This window comes from Bacillus rossius, chromosome 17, assembly GCF_032445375.1.
Source record: "Bacillus rossius redtenbacheri isolate Brsri chromosome 17, Brsri_v3, whole genome shotgun sequence".
In the NCBI taxonomy this organism is placed as follows: Eukaryota; Metazoa; Arthropoda; class Insecta; order Phasmatodea; family Bacillidae; genus Bacillus; species Bacillus rossius.
The window spans coordinates 23,489,544-23,506,970 of NC_086344.1; the positions used below are offsets into that span (position 1 = coordinate 23,489,544).

Sequence of the window (17,427 nt, forward strand, 5' to 3'; positions counted from 1 at the left end):
TTGCCCTGAACTGGAACGTTCGCCCGTCTGGGATCGTGAAAGCGGTCTTCACCCTATCCTCCAGCCGTATCGGCACCTTCCAATAGCCCGCCTTCAAGTCGAGGGTGCTGAAGACCCTGGCTCGTCCTAGCCCGGCTACCGCGGCATCGACGCTAATCTGTGGTGGGGGGGAGCCGATGGTGATCTTATTCAGAGGGCGAAAATCCACGCAAAAACGCAGGGGGCCGTCCTTCTTCGGTGCCAACACTACGCAGGCGTTGTAGTGGCTACTCGAGGGTTCGATGACCCCGTCCCTTAGCATCTCTGCCACTTGCTCTCTGATGGCGCGCTGTTCGCGGAAGCCATAGGTTCTCGGGGATTCGTAGACGGGATCGTTGTGAGTGGTCGGGATGTGGTGTTCCGTTACTGTGGTGCGTCTGAGAGGGTCGGCTATAGCGAACACGTCCTGCCTCTCCGCTAGTACTCGGTCCACAGCTGCGTGGTACCCCGGGGGGACGTTGTGCCGCAGCTGGTCTAGGGTTACCCACTCCGCGGGGGCCTTGGGGGCATAACCCAACGCGTACACAGTGATGCGCTCTTGAGTACCGATGTAAACCCAGTTGGGCTTCATTTCGATTACCGCACTCTGCTCTGCTAGCCATGGTTGCCCTAGCACGAGTTCCTCGTGTGGGTCCTCGACGACCAGGGCATTTACGTTGGTCGACAGGTCCGAAGGCTTACCCGTAGTTCCGCCTGGCTCACCGTCACCGCTGGTTGGGTGCTGGTTGCCAATCATAGCTCCATCCGGTGTGGTCGCAGCATGCCGGGTGGTACGAGGTGTGGTGCCACGAAGACGTGGCTCGCGCCCGTATTCACCAGGGTAGCTGCCGAACGTCCGTTGACTTCGACAGGAATGCGGATTAGGCTATCCCGGTGGCACACTCCTACGACGCACTTTTCTTGTGAAGAGTTTGTAAAAATTAGGGTAATTACTGGGCTCCCTTAATTACTCGTCTTTACGCGAGGGGCACTCGAGCCCTCAGTAATTACCGCAATTTACCTTTGTGGTACGGAGTGGCGGGAAGCTCACTTGACTCCGACCGGGTGGCTAGGGGCGCGCTTCGTTAGCGGGACTAAGTACGGGCGGTCGTAAGTCGGGCTTGAAGACGGCCTCCGGCCGGACGACGTCAAATTAAAATAATGCGAATTTGAAAGAACACTATTTTCTTACGACTTTGGCCCGTGGCATGGTGCACAACAATAAGCTCAAATCCCATTGTGTTTTCCTCCACCCAGATACTCCCTTACTAGTTAGGGGGCGTCAGGTACAAGCGGGTCACTATGGCGGTCGGTAGCTGTACCTGCATTGGAGATTAAATTGAAGATAAAGGTCTAATCATATCATTACATTAGTATTTTGAAGATTTATTTTAACAGTCAGATACTACATGAAAGTGGCGGCCGTAGTCTCAGCAGGGTGCTGGAAAAATTTACTATTTCAAACAAAATTTTAATCCAACTTGGAACTTAAGTTTTGACGATGGATTTGCTACTTTACCTTAATAAATTTTAAAATTCTTTACTGATTTATTAACCTTGAATCATTCTATAAATGTTTACAATCAAATTCCACCATAATCACAAAATTATATATGGCAAACAAAATATTTCAATTTTTTTTGGCTATGAAATCATGAATTAAAATTGATATTGACCAGTACCTACTTAAGTTTACATGGAAATAAAATTTTAAATTTCGATTTCCCATTGATGTCCATATCTTAGCAGGACACTGGACAGACTAGTAAAGGCATAATGGAAAACATCGGCATGGGACACGGCGATTGCCCAGCTTGCCCTGCCCAGGAGCCGCTCCTGCTACACATTGTGGAAAATAATTACTAATGTTCCGTACTTATGTAGACTTTTAGAATTCCAACATTTTTGCTTTGAAATTTAAGTTATGATTTTGCTTGAGAATAGAAAACTGAACTGTTTATACTTTGGTTTTATTTGTTTTTAATAACTTTTAATTAAGTTAATTTTTTATATTGTCATTAAAATAAAGTATCAATACATATATATTTGACGCCGACCGCCAATGCTTCTCTATGTCGCATAGACAGCTATGCCTCATCAACTTCTCGCAAAGGCGTGTGCACCGAACGCGCTCGTGCGCGCAACAAAGTGTAGTTCGTGCAACGAGGCGAACGCAAGGCAACGAGTGCTACATCGGCGGAACGATCCGACCGGGTGTGGCATATCCCTCCGCCGAACTACAACAAATGCAATTATGTTTATTTTTCCACATGTTTTTATTAGATATTATTTTCATCATTTAATATTTCAGTCTTTTCAAAATTATGTTTCACTGTGCGCCTTGTCCCGAACCTGGCCGGTTCAGTTTCCCGCGAAAATCACACGTTTCCGCGGGAGGGGGGTCACGCGCGGCGAGAGGGGCAGTGTCCTTCAGGACCTCCGAGAGGCCGGCAGCCTTCGCGCAACGCGGAACCATCAACTCTTGCTTTCACCGACATGTTATTTCAATAGTTATAATCTTTTCTTAATATTTTACGTACAGTTCCGTGGTCAGCCTCAATTTACCATGAGGTATTTCACTTAAATAAATCAGTGCTCCAAGATGAGTGTTCATCATATTACCTAAGTAGTGTGGGGAGTCTACGAGATGTTACGTCGGCGCTTCACGCAACAACCTAGCTTACCGGCTAAATAGTTTCAGCCCGCACGGGGCAGCCAGTAGGCGACATGTGCCACCAAACTTAACGAGTCAATATCTGGGACAAGCCTAAGAGTCATGTAGAGTCACCGGAGTTACGGGCCTACGTGTCATTAGCCCAGTGTAATACGTAATATGTAGTAGTGAAGTGTTTTTTGTCGTCAGGATCTAATAAGTCATGTTAAGAGTTTATTTGTAACCGCTGCACGGTATCGTGCCACCAAACTTACTAAAGAGTCAATATCTGGGACGAATCTAAGAGTCAGGTAGAGTCGCCGTGTCATTAGCCCAGTGTAATACGTATTGTGTAATAGTGAAGTGTTTTATTCGTCAAGGTATAATTTGTGATGTTAGAGTTTATTTTGTAACCGCCGCCTCGTGTGCAAGAGTACGTCCTTCACGCGAAGTAAAATCGTGAGCCGCCACTGAGGAAGTGGGCTGCGTGTGTGACTATTCGATTCGGGACAACCGTTACGGCCAGAACGGGCAGCACTATGTATAGGGCTGTGCCGTAATAAATTCATCAGGCATCAACCAGTAAGTTTGTGTTCTTCTTCAGGAGTCCCGAGTGGCCATAACAGCTCGGGGGGCCCTACTGTGTTAACCCCTACCTCTAGCCACAAGGCCGAACCCTCCCTGCGATCTCGAACCATATAAAAATCACGTACAAATCAAAGGAGGTAGAGGGGACTGCGTCATATTAATGTTATTTAATACACGAAAAATACATCAATTTTGTAAGAAAGACATGCTTACAACTAACACGTGTGCAAACTGACATTAAATACAGACTTCTTGCAAACACAATTCCGTGTATAGGGCATGTTAGGCTAGATGTGAAAAGTAATGCATTTATTGTAATCAACTACAAGGGTTGCAATAATCCTTCCAAATAAAGCTCTCCGTAACCTTTGGTAGTTAAGTTGCTGTAATTTTGTTATTCAGTCTTCACTAGATTTTTTTTCCATTTAATTTCTTGAAGGGAGTGCCAGACCACATGGACCTTCCCCCTGGCTACATCCCTGGAACCCTGATGGTTTCAGTGGTTGTTACCCGAGTTCACGCTGGGAGGAATGCTAGGATATTGTTGCTTACAGTGGCAATGGCATGGTTTCTTCTTCCAACTATCCAGAATAATGTTGGTTATATATATATATATATATGAATGATTTCACCAGTGGCAAATACTTGGCATTTTATTTTGAGGAGTTGGGGAAAACTTACATTTTTATTATGGACACTAACACTCTGAAACATGGGCCTACAAAAGTAGCGGAAGGGACACAGTTTTTAACAAAGTTAAAATTACAGATGATGTAACAGCTAACCATGCATCACCCAAAATTACACATTACTACCTTCTCCAATGTTTTGCAAAATCTTTTCCCCTAGATTAGAGGGAGGGGTAGGATATATTTTTCCAAATCTCCCAACTGCATCCGATAATACTGCACTGTCGATAATATAAAATACATTTTTCTGATTGAAAAGATTAACTTTTTAAGTCTTGACAAACTTATTAACACACCTCGGGAGCATACGACAATATGTCCATTTTTGGGCAAAATGTACTTTCAACCATAAACTTAAACACTATTGGGTATTATTTCTAGTGGCACACAGCACTAATATCTAAGATTTGACAAACAATTAAGCTAATTTGATTTAAATATATACAACTAAAAAAATTTAAGTGGTATTTGAAATAATTTAAACTGCTATCACGAAAAATTGTAATTTTTGATTTAGTGCCTTAGGACTCTGGAGTACTGATAAATGTAACGAATACAAACAGAAATCAAGATTAATTTTTTTGGATACACTTTCCCTCAGTTATACGTCTTACCTGACCAGGGACTCCAGCAGGAAGACGAGAGAACTCAGTTCAGGTGCTTCGCCTCCCGAGGCGACGGCCTTCACGTTCCGCCACCAGGTGTCGTAGGGCACTTCTTGCACGGGGTACCCATGCGCCTTAAGCAGCTGCCACAGGTCTCTGCATCAGAGCACGCGACCAACACGAGAGATGTTTGGAAACTGCCTCTTTCCATTTCATGATTCAAGATGTCAGAGCAGTCACGTTTGCATTTCCTCGATGAGGTTCCCGAGTTCGATTCCAGGCCAGGTGGATTTTTGCACACTACACTGTATTTTTTTTTTTAATTGAGCAGAAATATTCGTGTAAAATTACAGATATTTGTAAATTTTTACATTTACATGAAAACAACTGTATCGGTACAAAATAGTGTTCGTAGTAATCCTCGGTCGGATTCCTGCCTCGGCGTCTATGCTTTGTGTTGTTAAAGTACCTCTAATAGTTAAAGTCATTTGTAAACTGTTCCCTGATCCCTGAATAACTTTCCAGTAATAAATGTGCATAATAAAACAAAATTAAGTCCAGTTGTTGAATATTTGATTATATTTTCCATGGATTAAAATAAAATAACTAGGCTTGAATGAAACATCAAATAAAATTTTAAATTTCACTCCGATTTTCCTTAAGAAAAACTCTGCATTATCTCGGAAAACCTATTTCATATATGCAAAAAATTACCGCAGCCATGTGTAGTACAAAGTTACAATATGTTTCTTGTTATGGTATTACAAATTATTTCTTGGCAGCTGGTTCCCAAAGGATTTTTTTTTTTTTTCGGAGTCTAAATTTGAGACAGACTTCAGATGTAATGGATGGTAACGAAGATAGCTTATGAAACCACCTCATATCATTATAAAGCAGATATGGCTCACAATAACTACTCCATCTTCGGAGGGAAGTAACTACTTGAGTAAACTATCAAAATGATTATCTTTCTGCAATATATGATCTCAATGGGCTACTTTAGAGTAGAATAAATATAATTGATGCTCTATAGCAAAAGGCACGAACTTGCCAAATAAAAAAAAAGAGCATGGGTAACGCTTTGCCGATTATGACTAAACGAATAAAACGTACCTGCAGTTCATAGTGTTGGTGTTGGTAAGATGGTAAATATTCCCAACCGAGTGTGCGATGTTCTCGGAGAGCTTGACGATAACTCTGCTCAGAAAGTCCACTGGGGTCAGCTCAATCTAGAAACCCGTTACAAGTCAGTCACGTTCTGGTGGGTTCGAAGCTTCCAGCTTTGAGGCATACCCTCAAAGACCATGGACGGTTTAGACAATAGTAGTATATATTGGCCCGTCCGGGAACACGGAGTCGGAGTGGGGATTGAATGCAGGTCCGCCATCTTGGATTATGACGTCACGGCGGCCATGTTGTATGACCTTGTACTTTACCTTGAATATCAAAATTTGCCCAAAATGACTCAAATTACTCAAAACTATATTTATTAAGTTAGAAATTAGGAAAAAACTTCCTAACTTAATAAAAAAACACTCACTAATATACTGATTTATTCAATCGGTTCCGGTCCTTGGTTCGATACATGACCAATACAAAATAATTTTAGTTTTAGTATAACATATTAATTTAAATAAACTTGGTGGAAAGTCCTAAAATATGCTTAAAGTCATCTACTAACAACCTCCAGTAAGTCGATGATGATATATATTGACAACCATCTTGGAGATTTGTAATTATTAAGCTAGAAATTCGGAAAAAAATAAAAAAAACATAAAAATCATTAATTTACTGATTAATTCAATTGATATCTGTCATTGTTTCGATTCTTGGTCAATGTAAAAAAAATGTTAAATATCACTTAAGTTTACCATAGAAGTGACAGGCTAAAAAATATATTTTTAAATATAATTTACTACATAATCCTACGCTATTACCGCAACACTTACTATCTTGTACTGACTAATTCTCAACTCCAAACTGGTTAACGAAGACAGAGACCAGCCAGATATAGTCCTACATAGTCTTATTCTTCCTGACAGAGTTTCTCGATACTGTGTTTATCAGACTGCTTCACATCGGAACTGATCGAATCAATCACCATACTAACGAGTGATTTTTGTATGAATTTTGGAATTTTTTCCGAATTTCTAATTTAATAAATACAGATTTCCTGGATGATGGCCAAGATAGCCGACAAGATGGTGAGCGCTATGGCAATAAATAATTACTGCACTCTTGTAATTGAAAATTAACTAACATGGCGGTAGCGCTCTCTAGAAGACGAAAACAAAATGGCGTCCTCAAGCAAACGAAAACATGACGGTGGCCTCCATCAGATGAGAACAAGATGGTGAACATAACATCATACTAGCCAGCGGTATATAACTTGGCATCGGTCGCTTCCGTGGAGGAAGGATGTCGCTTTTTTTTTTTAATTTTGTCCTCTCCAGGTTCGAACTTGAGACGCCATGACGTAAGTGCGTTTTTTAAACTAAAATTATATCAATATTTGTTTAACTAAATCTTTTTATAGTTAAAAAAATTGTTTTTATAGCATAAAAATTACGGATATTCAAGATGGCGACCGTGACGATAATTTCAAGGGTTCATAACAGTTCAAAATGGCGGCCATATCATCCTAATTGTCAAGTTCATGACCTCGGCTGCATATGGCGGCTTGTAGATGCGGACTTAAATCAGCTTTGCAAACTTTTCAAGCCACTGGCATTTTTGAGGGGCTTTTTCCCTCAAAAAGGGGATTTTTCCCTTTAAATATGTAAATTATTATTGTTATATTTTTTGGTAAATTTTGAGTATTCTTAAGTCATTTTTGGCCATTTTTAAAAGTCAAAGTTCAAGGACAATGTCATTCAAGATGGCCGCCGTGACGTCACAATCAAAGATGGCGGAACTGCACTCAATCCTCACTCTGACTCCGTGTCAGTGTCTCCGGACCGGCCAATATATACTACTGACAATTTATTATAAATAACTCTTCCAAAGCTACGTTGGCTACTATAGGAAAACACCATATAGAATCAATTTTGCTAAATACTGCAGTTGAATAGGGGGTGGAGGGGGTAGATCCCCTCTCCAGTTGTGAAAAAATGAATGGGATCTCGGTAAACTTGTATGTTATTTTGGGAGAGTGTAAGCATTTACACAAACCATAAATGCAATGATGCAAGTTGAAAATGATAAATGATAATGTAACTGTCGAAACTCCTTGTCGACGGAAGTATTGATGTGTAACATCTTAGCACTCGGTATACGGCATTTGTTTGGAGTAATTTCGTTACTGGAACGGAAGTCGCATGGAACGGAAATGTGTAACCAGGGTGCTGCCATCGGTAGTGTTTGGAGCGAATCAAAGTTCACAAAGCTAAAGCGAAACTTTATAGCATTTACGGTTTCATGAATTTTAACACAACATGGGCAGTACTTTAATAAAATTCCTTGTCGAAAATCAGCACGAAAGCCGGGGGTTCAGTATTTTTAACACGCTTTTATTAGCTTCACCTGTATGTATCTATGTAACGGAATCTTTGAACATGATTTTCACCCCCTTCAAAACTTCGGATTAATTTGAAACTTTGCACACTTATCAAGGACCGATGACAATCCAACAATTCAAATAGTTTGTCCCATTATCCTTACCAGGATCTTCAGGATTAGCGATTTTTTTATATCCAGTAACCGGAAGTGTCTTTGTGCCAAGTACCAAGGCGTGTGCTAAGACATGCACATGGCTTAATTTTTGAGACAAGTATATGACTACTGGCAGGATACACTAGGGAGTTTTGTTAAATTAAAAAAATATATATTGTTAGAAAGAATTGTCTCATTACTTCCAGTATTTTTCGCTGCTATCGTAGTAGTTTCAATATATAAGTTAAAAATTTCGGTCTTCTAATCCATTGATTCAATCGTCGACGTAGCTGCTCCGGCAGCGAATTATAGCGGCGGGTGCGGAAACTACGTGTGATTCGCGTCAAGAATTGCAGCTGAAAACACAACTTGCTATATATATTTATTACGCTCGGCATTAGTTCGAAGAATATTCTACGAAGAAATTTCGTGTCCCGAGATTCGTGTTATGAATGTGTTTGCAACACGAGAACACATGAGTTCTCTCGTTACCGAGGAGGTTGAGATGTTACACATCTCTGGAGAGTACTAAAGAACAGCTCGAATTTTTTGACGTGACAACGTCTAATAAATCGATGAACGCCGGCTGCACGCACGAAAAAGTATCCCGTTACGCACATTGTTCCGTTACGCTCATTGTACGACAGAAGTGAAAACTTAAAACATTGTTTATAAATGTGTAATATGAAATAATTTCTACGTCAAATGTACGTAAGAAAATGAATCTGATTACTAGTATAATTTCAAGTATTTGTCAAGTATTTGTTCTTTTATTATTAAAATAAAAATTATTCAATTTTATTCATAAAGTATGCAATCATTTCATCAATGTTTTGTTATGACGTTGTCACGTTAAACTATCGTCCGTAAACCGACTTTACAGACAACCAATTTTTTTTCCTTCCATTTCGCAACCCTTCCCCCCCCCCCCCCTTTCCCGCAGAAGTAATTACCGGCAACCACCACTGGTCTCTAGCTATTGTCTGTCTGGATCGAGGTTGTCCTTCACCTGCCAGTCCAGGTCCGGAACTGTCATAGTCCGCAGACACCCCTGGATCACCAAGAGCGTGAAGTCGGCCTTGTTCCAGCTCGGGTGATCTTGCGACCCTCCGACGTTGCCACACCTGGAGGGAAAAAAAAATTGGTTGTCTGTAAAGTCGGTTTACGGACGATAGTTTAACGTGACAACGTCATAACAAAACATTGATGAAATGATTGCATACTTTTATGATTAAAATTCAAATAATTTTTATTGAATTATCACTATTTTGTATGGATACAAAGAAGGAGTGAAATGAAATCTACAATTTAATTGATAAATTTACTTTTATTTGCACTCATTAATTCAAATATGTTTATTACTTTAAGGAAGATATTTTTTTAACTATAACTTTTATACATGTTTGCTGTTAAACTTCTTCCAATCTGTGTTATTCTGTTAAGGATAGGACGATGCTAGGAAAAGTAGGAAACGAATGGGAGTGTTTGAAGTTTAATGTGCCTCGAAAAAGTCAAATCTATGGTTGTTCCAATCGAGTGCAAGAGAGATAAATGCGGCGCAAGCTTACAATGAGCGTAACGGGATCATGTGCGTAACGGGACACTTTTTCGTACGTGCAGCCGGCGTTCATCGATTTATTAAACGTTGTCACGTAAAAAAATAGCCAGTCATGGGGACTGTCAACAGAAGCGAAAACTTAAAACTTTGTTTTTAAAAGTGTAATATGACATCATTTCTACGTCAAATGTACGTAAGAAAATTGATTTTGGTATTACATCAGTACGATGTTAGCATTACATCATTTATCCTTACATAATTTTTTAGTCACAACAGATGTCAGTGGTACGCAAAAATTACGTAAAAATTCATTACCTTCTATGACTTACTCCAGTGAAGTCAGACCTAGGTTATGTACTCACGTGGGCAGGCGCGTATGAACCGGAGGGGGGGGGGGGGGGGGGGACCCAGGCGACTGCCCGGCCATAACATTTCATGGCCGGGCAAAGTGATGGTTTTGCCCGGCCATTGCATCAGATGAACAAGAGGCATTGTCTTCATTGCAATGCTAAGTGGTTTTGTGGGATTTTCTTCTCTGTGCGTTACCTTTTTCTTAAAATAAATTAATACTTTTCGGTAAGTGTACAGGCACAATAAATACGGCAACTGTTCTTGTTTACTTCTAAATATTTACGTTTCACAGTGCTGATAGCGGAAATATTATTGTGGGATATAAGACCAGTAAATGATTCCGCTCGTTGCAGTAGCTTACGCTCCGTTTTTGTCCACCCTTGTCTATCTGACCTTCAGACCCTTGCATTCACCCCGCCTCGTTTCTACCTAACTGTAACGACTTGACGTGCAGCTGGCTGGCAGCTGGGTGGGAAATGACTAAAGGCTCGTACACACTGCGCTGACGTTTCGTGTTAACACGTGTTTACACGTGTCATCACATCACGTCAGATTGCGACATAACACGACATAACACGGCAAAGTGTGCACATTGTTCTGATACTGTCAGATGACGTGTTGATACGGAACAGGGTGCACGGTTTTGTGAAAGGTAGTTGAAATGGCTGAAGTCACATTACTTATGGATGAACTTGATGAAGAAGAAGATTGTGCAGTAGCAGTATGCGTCATGTTAACTCAAAAAAAGGAAAGAGAGTGGGTGCATCCTATAAACGCAGACAGGCCAATTGTTGACGAATTTCATCATTTGATGCCTCAACTACTGGACGATGAGGAGAGGTTCTTAATGTACTACCGCATGACAAAAAATGAGTTTTATAAGCTACTAAATTTGGTAGCTCCAAAACTGAGGAAGTGTGACACTCAGCTGAGAAGGAGTGTATCAGTTGAAGAACGACTCGCTGTGTGTTTAAGGTAAGAAAAACAATGTAATGTTTTTTATTGAAATATTTAATGTGTATGCATACACATAATGAATCACTTTATACACTTACAAGTTATGAATGAAAGTATCAATACCCGTCTGGGACGTACCATATTCGGTACTGTAGTTCGCTGGTCTGAGACATGCATTGGTGTCAACTTCATTTTCGGAAGGGGGCACATTATATGAACCGATGTGTGCAGACGAATGAGATGTAGGAGAGTAATGAGTACCAGGACTATAGCTTCTTTTCGAACGCTGAATTTCACGTAACTCAGCCTGAAAAACAACATTACCAATTTGCATTTTCACTCTAGTTTGTTCCTCGCGAGAAAGCCGCTTGACAGTTCCAGCCAAACTTAAAAAATACAAGTCTGTCTCGTCATGGGGATTATTTGTTTGTTGAGTAAGTGCCGCGGCACTGGACAAATACTGAGACCTAACGCGACTATTTTCTTTCATAACTTTGACAATGTCCTTAAGGGGTGAGTCATTCGGAGGTTTCTTCTTTCTTTGATGCACATTCGTGTGTGGAGGATTGTTGATGGACGTTTGCGGCGTTGAAGGTGGCTGAACAGGGTTTGTAACGGTCTCAAGAGTGCTTTGAGAAATGTATTCTGTGGTGGGTATATCCTGCGAATTGTCCATGATTTCATCACGCGAAATGTGCGGCTCATCAACAGACACACCTTCATAAATACTATCTTCTTCTTTTCTTGGTGTCAAATTAATAGCATCATCTTCATTTCCAATCGAAGCGAAACTGCCAAGTGTACTGCAACAATCGTTACAAAACCATAGCATAAGCAAATTATTATATGAATTATAAGTAACAATGAATTTGTGAAAGTCGCTGATTCAAAATATTTAATTGACAAAAAATAATTAATCACTTTTTAGTTATCAACAGCGAACTTTTAAGGTAGGCAACAGTGGCGTCTCGTCAGGGCAAGCAAGGCAAGCAGTGCTTGCCCAGGCAGTTTCCAGACATTGTATTTTTTAAATAAATATTTTATTCAGAATAGTATTTTACTTTGGCTCGTGCAGTTAGGTGTATGTATTTTTTACACTATCTTCTTGGGACCCAATACTGTGCGCTGTGCGCTATAAAAAAAGAACTCGTTGACACAAAAACATACTGTTTTAGAAGCGTTGCTAGGTTTAGAAGCGCTGGTAGGATCGCTTTCAGCAGGAAGGCTGCCGCAGTAGTTTCCTTTCGGAAGGGGGGTGGCATGGTACAAAGGTTCAGGGAGGGGATTGGCTGGAAAAATACGCGGTAGAAGCTACGAAGGTAACGCTTTCTTGCCGAACTGGAGCGAACATGGCCGAAGCAGACGGGGGAATTTTTCCGCCGACTGCTTCGGCTATGTCCGGTACAGTTCGGCACGGCAGGTGGCGATGTCGCGTTTCAGTCGGCGGTCGTCTCTCGGGGCGCGCGCATCTCTCCCGCGGGCTGTTGGCTGGCAGTGCGTGGGGGATTTGTGGGCGTACGATGATACTACACTCCCACTTAGTATATAAGTAATGTAGAGTAGGTATTTTACTATCAGAATAATGTAAGTCAATCATTATTTTTCAAAAATAATGTATTTAAAAAAAATGTCAATTTTTCTACCTGTGGAATAGTCAATGTTCAGTTAAGAAAACTACTTAAATAGCACCATTTTTTACCTTGAAATCCATATTTTTCCCGGCGGAGGCCCCCCAGACCCCCCCCCCCCCCCAAACCTCATCATGTTTTGGTGTGAACGGAGTTATTGCTTCCCCTCATGTAAACCTCACGCCTCGCCACTGGTAGGCAAATATTCAATAATAGAAAAACAATGTTCAGTTAACAGCTTACTTACAGAAGCAACATCAGTATAACTCGTTAGTCCGATAAAAAAAAAGTTCTTGTACTATTTCAGCACGCTAGCTATAAAAATACAAGTAAAAATCATTTCACTTACGATCTTGGTGCAAGAGAAGGTTCTATGAATATCTGCTCCTCAAATTTCCACTTGGAGTATCTCGTTGCTGCTTGGCCCGATGTTGTTTTTCTCCTCTTGCATGCGTTAGTGTAGGCGTTTCGTAGTTTGGTCCAAATGGTTTTGCATTCATTACCTTACAAAGAAAACTATTTCCTTAGAATTAGAATCTATCAACAACAAATCAAAACAAATTACTTCTTATTATTAAAGACCTGAAAAATTCGCGTTTTCATTTGAGCAGAAACTAGCCTTCAAACCACTAACAGTTCATGTCACTTTCACAGTTGGCTGCTGACTTATCTTACACCTCCTTGAGGGAGCTGATCCAACAATAAAGACGCAGTTAAATGCACCGCAAATGAAGTTGGACAATTGCGTGAGAGACGCAGCCAATAAGAAGCTGTTCTTAGATATTCTTGGAACCTAGCTAACAGGTCATTGGACACGCAAATTTTTCCAGTCTCTACTTATTATGCATCTTGTCGGCATTCAAATATGGCGCTTTGCGCATGAGAGGGCAATCATGTTTAGTGAAATACCTTCATTGTTCACTGGAGTAAATTACACAATGTAATTAGAAACGGGAATCGAACCCAACTCGTCCCCTGTTAACATCGAATCGATGTCACATGTTAAATGATCACTTGGTTGCATGTGCGAAATGAAATGTTCGATTAAATATATTAAACAATTGATTTGTATAGTGAAGTAGGTATGTTTGTCACAAAATGATTTAAAATAAAAATGTGATTATTTTATGACAGTAATTTATCTGCAACTGTTTCAGATTTCTAGCCACAGGGAATTCTTACCGATCCTTGGGATTTTCTTTTCGATTGGGTTTCAGCACAGTTGGAAAAATTGTCAAAGAATGTTGTCAAGTACTATGGGAGACATTGCAGCCTATGTATTTACCGGAACCAGATGAAACTCGTTGGAAAGAAATAGCGCGAGGATTTGAAACTTTGTGGCATTTCCCGCATTGCATAGGAGCTTTGGACGGGAAACATATTCAAATACGATGTCCAGACCGTAGTGTATCTGCACATTACAATTACAAAGGAACTCATTCTATCGTATTGTTGGCATTAGTGGATGCGAAATACAGATTAATTATGATTGATGTAGGGAGTTATGGCAGATCTAGTGATGGCGGAACTTTTCAGAGATCAACATTTGGGCAGAGATTTTCCACAGACCAGCTAAATATTCCCACAGACAAGAAGCTTACACCAAATGGTGATACTCTGCCATTCGTTGTTGTCGCTGATGAGGCGTTTCCACTTAAAAGAAACATGATGCGCCCATATAGCAGAAATACGATACGTAGCGATGATGAAAGAGTATTTAATTACAGGTTGTCACGAGCAAGGCGCACTGTTGAGAATGCATTTGGGATTTTAGCTGGATGGTGGAGAATATTCCTGAAGCCCATTGAAACTCAACCAGAAACTGCTGACGTGTTAGTTTTAGCTGCATGTTGCCTTCATAACATGCTACGAACGTCGTCAAGTAAAACTGCATTCGAGGAATATACTCAAATTCCAGTACAAGATATCTGTGCTTTTGAAGATATGCAGGCTATCCGGCGAAACCATGTACGCGAAGCCACTTTCGTAAGAGAGCAATTTAAAAGATATTTTGTAAGTGAAAATGGAAGTGCAAGTTGCCCTTAGCAGTGGGAACGTATTCGAAAGGGTCGACCACCTCAATGAAAAACTGTGTGATTTTGTTGCTCGATAAGGAGGGAGGGGTTACGGATAACATTTGTAACACATTTTACGTGACTTTAATTATGCAATGTACATGGAGCACTCTGTGTTAAATATCTGGTATATCAAATAGTTTGAATATGTAGTATGTGAAAATGCTCTTTCTTACCTGTCTTTCCTATTTCACCACCGATGGCTGCCCAAGCTTGATCCCTCGCCTCCTGGTTCCTGTAGTCCTTATTGTTGAAAACGTACAACAACTCGTACGTACGCACAAGTTCTATCAGTTGCTCCTCCATACTCGCGTCTGACGCATAACACGTCTGACGAAAATCTGGGAGCCTAGATATTGTTGTGATTCGTGTAATGACGTGTTATGACGCGCTCCGCGTCAGCTTACGCAAAAACACATCATAACACATCACATCACAACAATGTGCGCACTCCCATATAAAAGTCATGACGACTTTTTTCTGCAACACGTGTTAACATGTGTTTACACGTGTTAATGCGTGTTAACACGTGTTTACACGTGTCATCACATCACGTCAGATTGCGACATAACACGACATAACACGGCAAAGTGTGCACATTGTTCTGATACTGTCAGATGACGTGTTGATACGGACAGGGTGCAAGGTTTTGTGAAAGGTAGTTGAAATGGCTGAAATCACTGTTCTTATGGATGAACTTGATGAAGAAGAAGATTGTGCAGTAGCAGTATGCATCATGTTAACTCAAAAAAGGAAATAGTGGGTGCATCCTATAAACGCAGACAGGCCAATGGTTGGCGAATTTCATCATTTGATGCCTCAACTACTGGACGATGAGGAGAGGTACTTAATGTACTACCGCATGACAAAAAATGAGTTTTATAAGCTACTAAATTTGGTACCTCCAAAACTGAGGCAGTTTGACACTCAGCTGATATGGAGTGTATCAGATGAAGAACGACTCGCTGTGTGTTTAAGGTAAGAAAAACAATGTAATGTTTTTTATTGAAGTATTTAATGTGTATGCATACACATAATGAATTACTTTATACACTTACAAGTTATGAATGAAAGTGTCAATACCCGTCTGGGACATACCATATTCGGTACTGTAGTTCGCTGGTCTGAGACATGCATTGATGTCAACTTCATTTTCGGAAGGGGGCACATCACATTAACCAATGTATGCAGACGAATGAGATGTAGGAGAGTAATGAGTACCAGGACTATAGCTTCTTTGCGAACGCTGAATTTCACGTAACTCAGCCTGAAAAACAACATTACCAATTTGCATTTTCACTCTAGCTTGTTCCTCGCGAGAAAGCCGCTTGACAGTTCCAGCCAAACTTAAAAAATACAAGTCTGTCTCGTCATGGGGATTATTTGTTTGTTGAGTAAGTGCCGCGGCACTGGACAAATACTAAGACCTAACGCGACTATTTTCTTTCATAACTTTGACAATGTCCTTAAGGGGTGAGTCATTCGGAGGTTTCTTCTTTCTTTGATGCACATTCGTGTGTGGAGGATTGTTGACGGACGTTTGCTGCGTTGAAGGTGGCTGAACAGGGTTTGTAACGGTCTGAAGAGTGCTTTGAGAAATGTATTCTGTGGTGGGTATATCCTGCGAATTGTCCATGATTTCATCACGCGAAATGTGCGGCTCATCAACAGACACACCTTCACAAATACTATCTTCTTCTGTTCTTGGTGTCAAATTAATAGCATCATCTTCATTTCCAATCGAAGCGAAACTGCCAAGTGTACTGCAACAATCGTTACAAAACCATAGCATAAGCAAATTATTATATGAATTATAAGTAACAATGAATACTAACGCTTGTTTTTTTACCTGATCTAAATGATTAACTGGACATTCGTAATTCCAAATTGAAATCAGTGGAATGTATACTGTAGGACTGGTTCCTGTAGTCCTTATTGTTGAAAACGTACAACAACTCGTACGTATGCACAAATTCTATCAGTTGCTTCTCCATACTCGCGTCTGACGCATAACACGTCTGACGAAAATCTGGGAGCCTAGATATTGTTGTGATTCGTGTAATGACGTGTTATGACGCGCTCCGCGTCAGCTTACGCAAAAACACATCATAACACATCACATCACAACAATGTGCGCACTCCCATATAAAAGTCATGACGACTTTTTTCTGCAACACGTGTTAACATGTGTTTACACGTGTTAATGCGTGTTAACACCTAACGTCAGCGCAGTGTGTACGAGCCTTTAAGTCGCCCCCAAAAAACCAGTGCCACTAAACCACACAAGAGGACACAACAGTCCAAGCGCCCAACCCCCGCACGGTAGACTCTTTATACTCTGACCAACTCTTCTTCCTGAACCATCCTCTATTCCCGTAGCCAACCAGCTTGTCATTAATGCATGCAATTGCATCCCGCATGAAAGTGCCCAGGGTTTTCCCACTGTCTATGGAGGTTTTACCTGGGCCCAACTTATCTTGTTATAGTCTAGAGTTAAGAAGGGGAGTTAGTCATGGCGCCAATTGCAGCCATGGCTGGCCAATCCCCGAACAAGCACACGATGCATGCTCCCTTGTCTGCATGGCTTAAACCCAGCATGAATAGGCGTAAAGGCTTCGGCCTGGGACGCACCTAGAGTCTTCCCTAACCCAGAC

General features: G+C 40.9%; 1 protein-coding gene across 1 annotated transcript in view; it reads right to left on the reverse strand.

Moving 5' to 3' along the window:
* LOC134540730 (uncharacterized) overlaps nt 1-17,427 on the reverse strand; it is a 114,269-nt gene that overhangs the window by 26,154 nt on the left and 70,688 nt on the right. The window contains exons 15-17 of the mRNA XM_063383626.1: nt 9,214-9,328; nt 5,667-5,782; nt 4,563-4,709 (exon numbers count right to left, since the gene is read on the reverse strand). Of these exons, the coding sequence (XP_063239696.1) occupies nt 4,563-4,709; nt 5,667-5,782; nt 9,214-9,328 (378 nt within the window). The remainder of the gene's footprint in view (nt 1-4,562; nt 4,710-5,666; nt 5,783-9,213; nt 9,329-17,427) is intronic.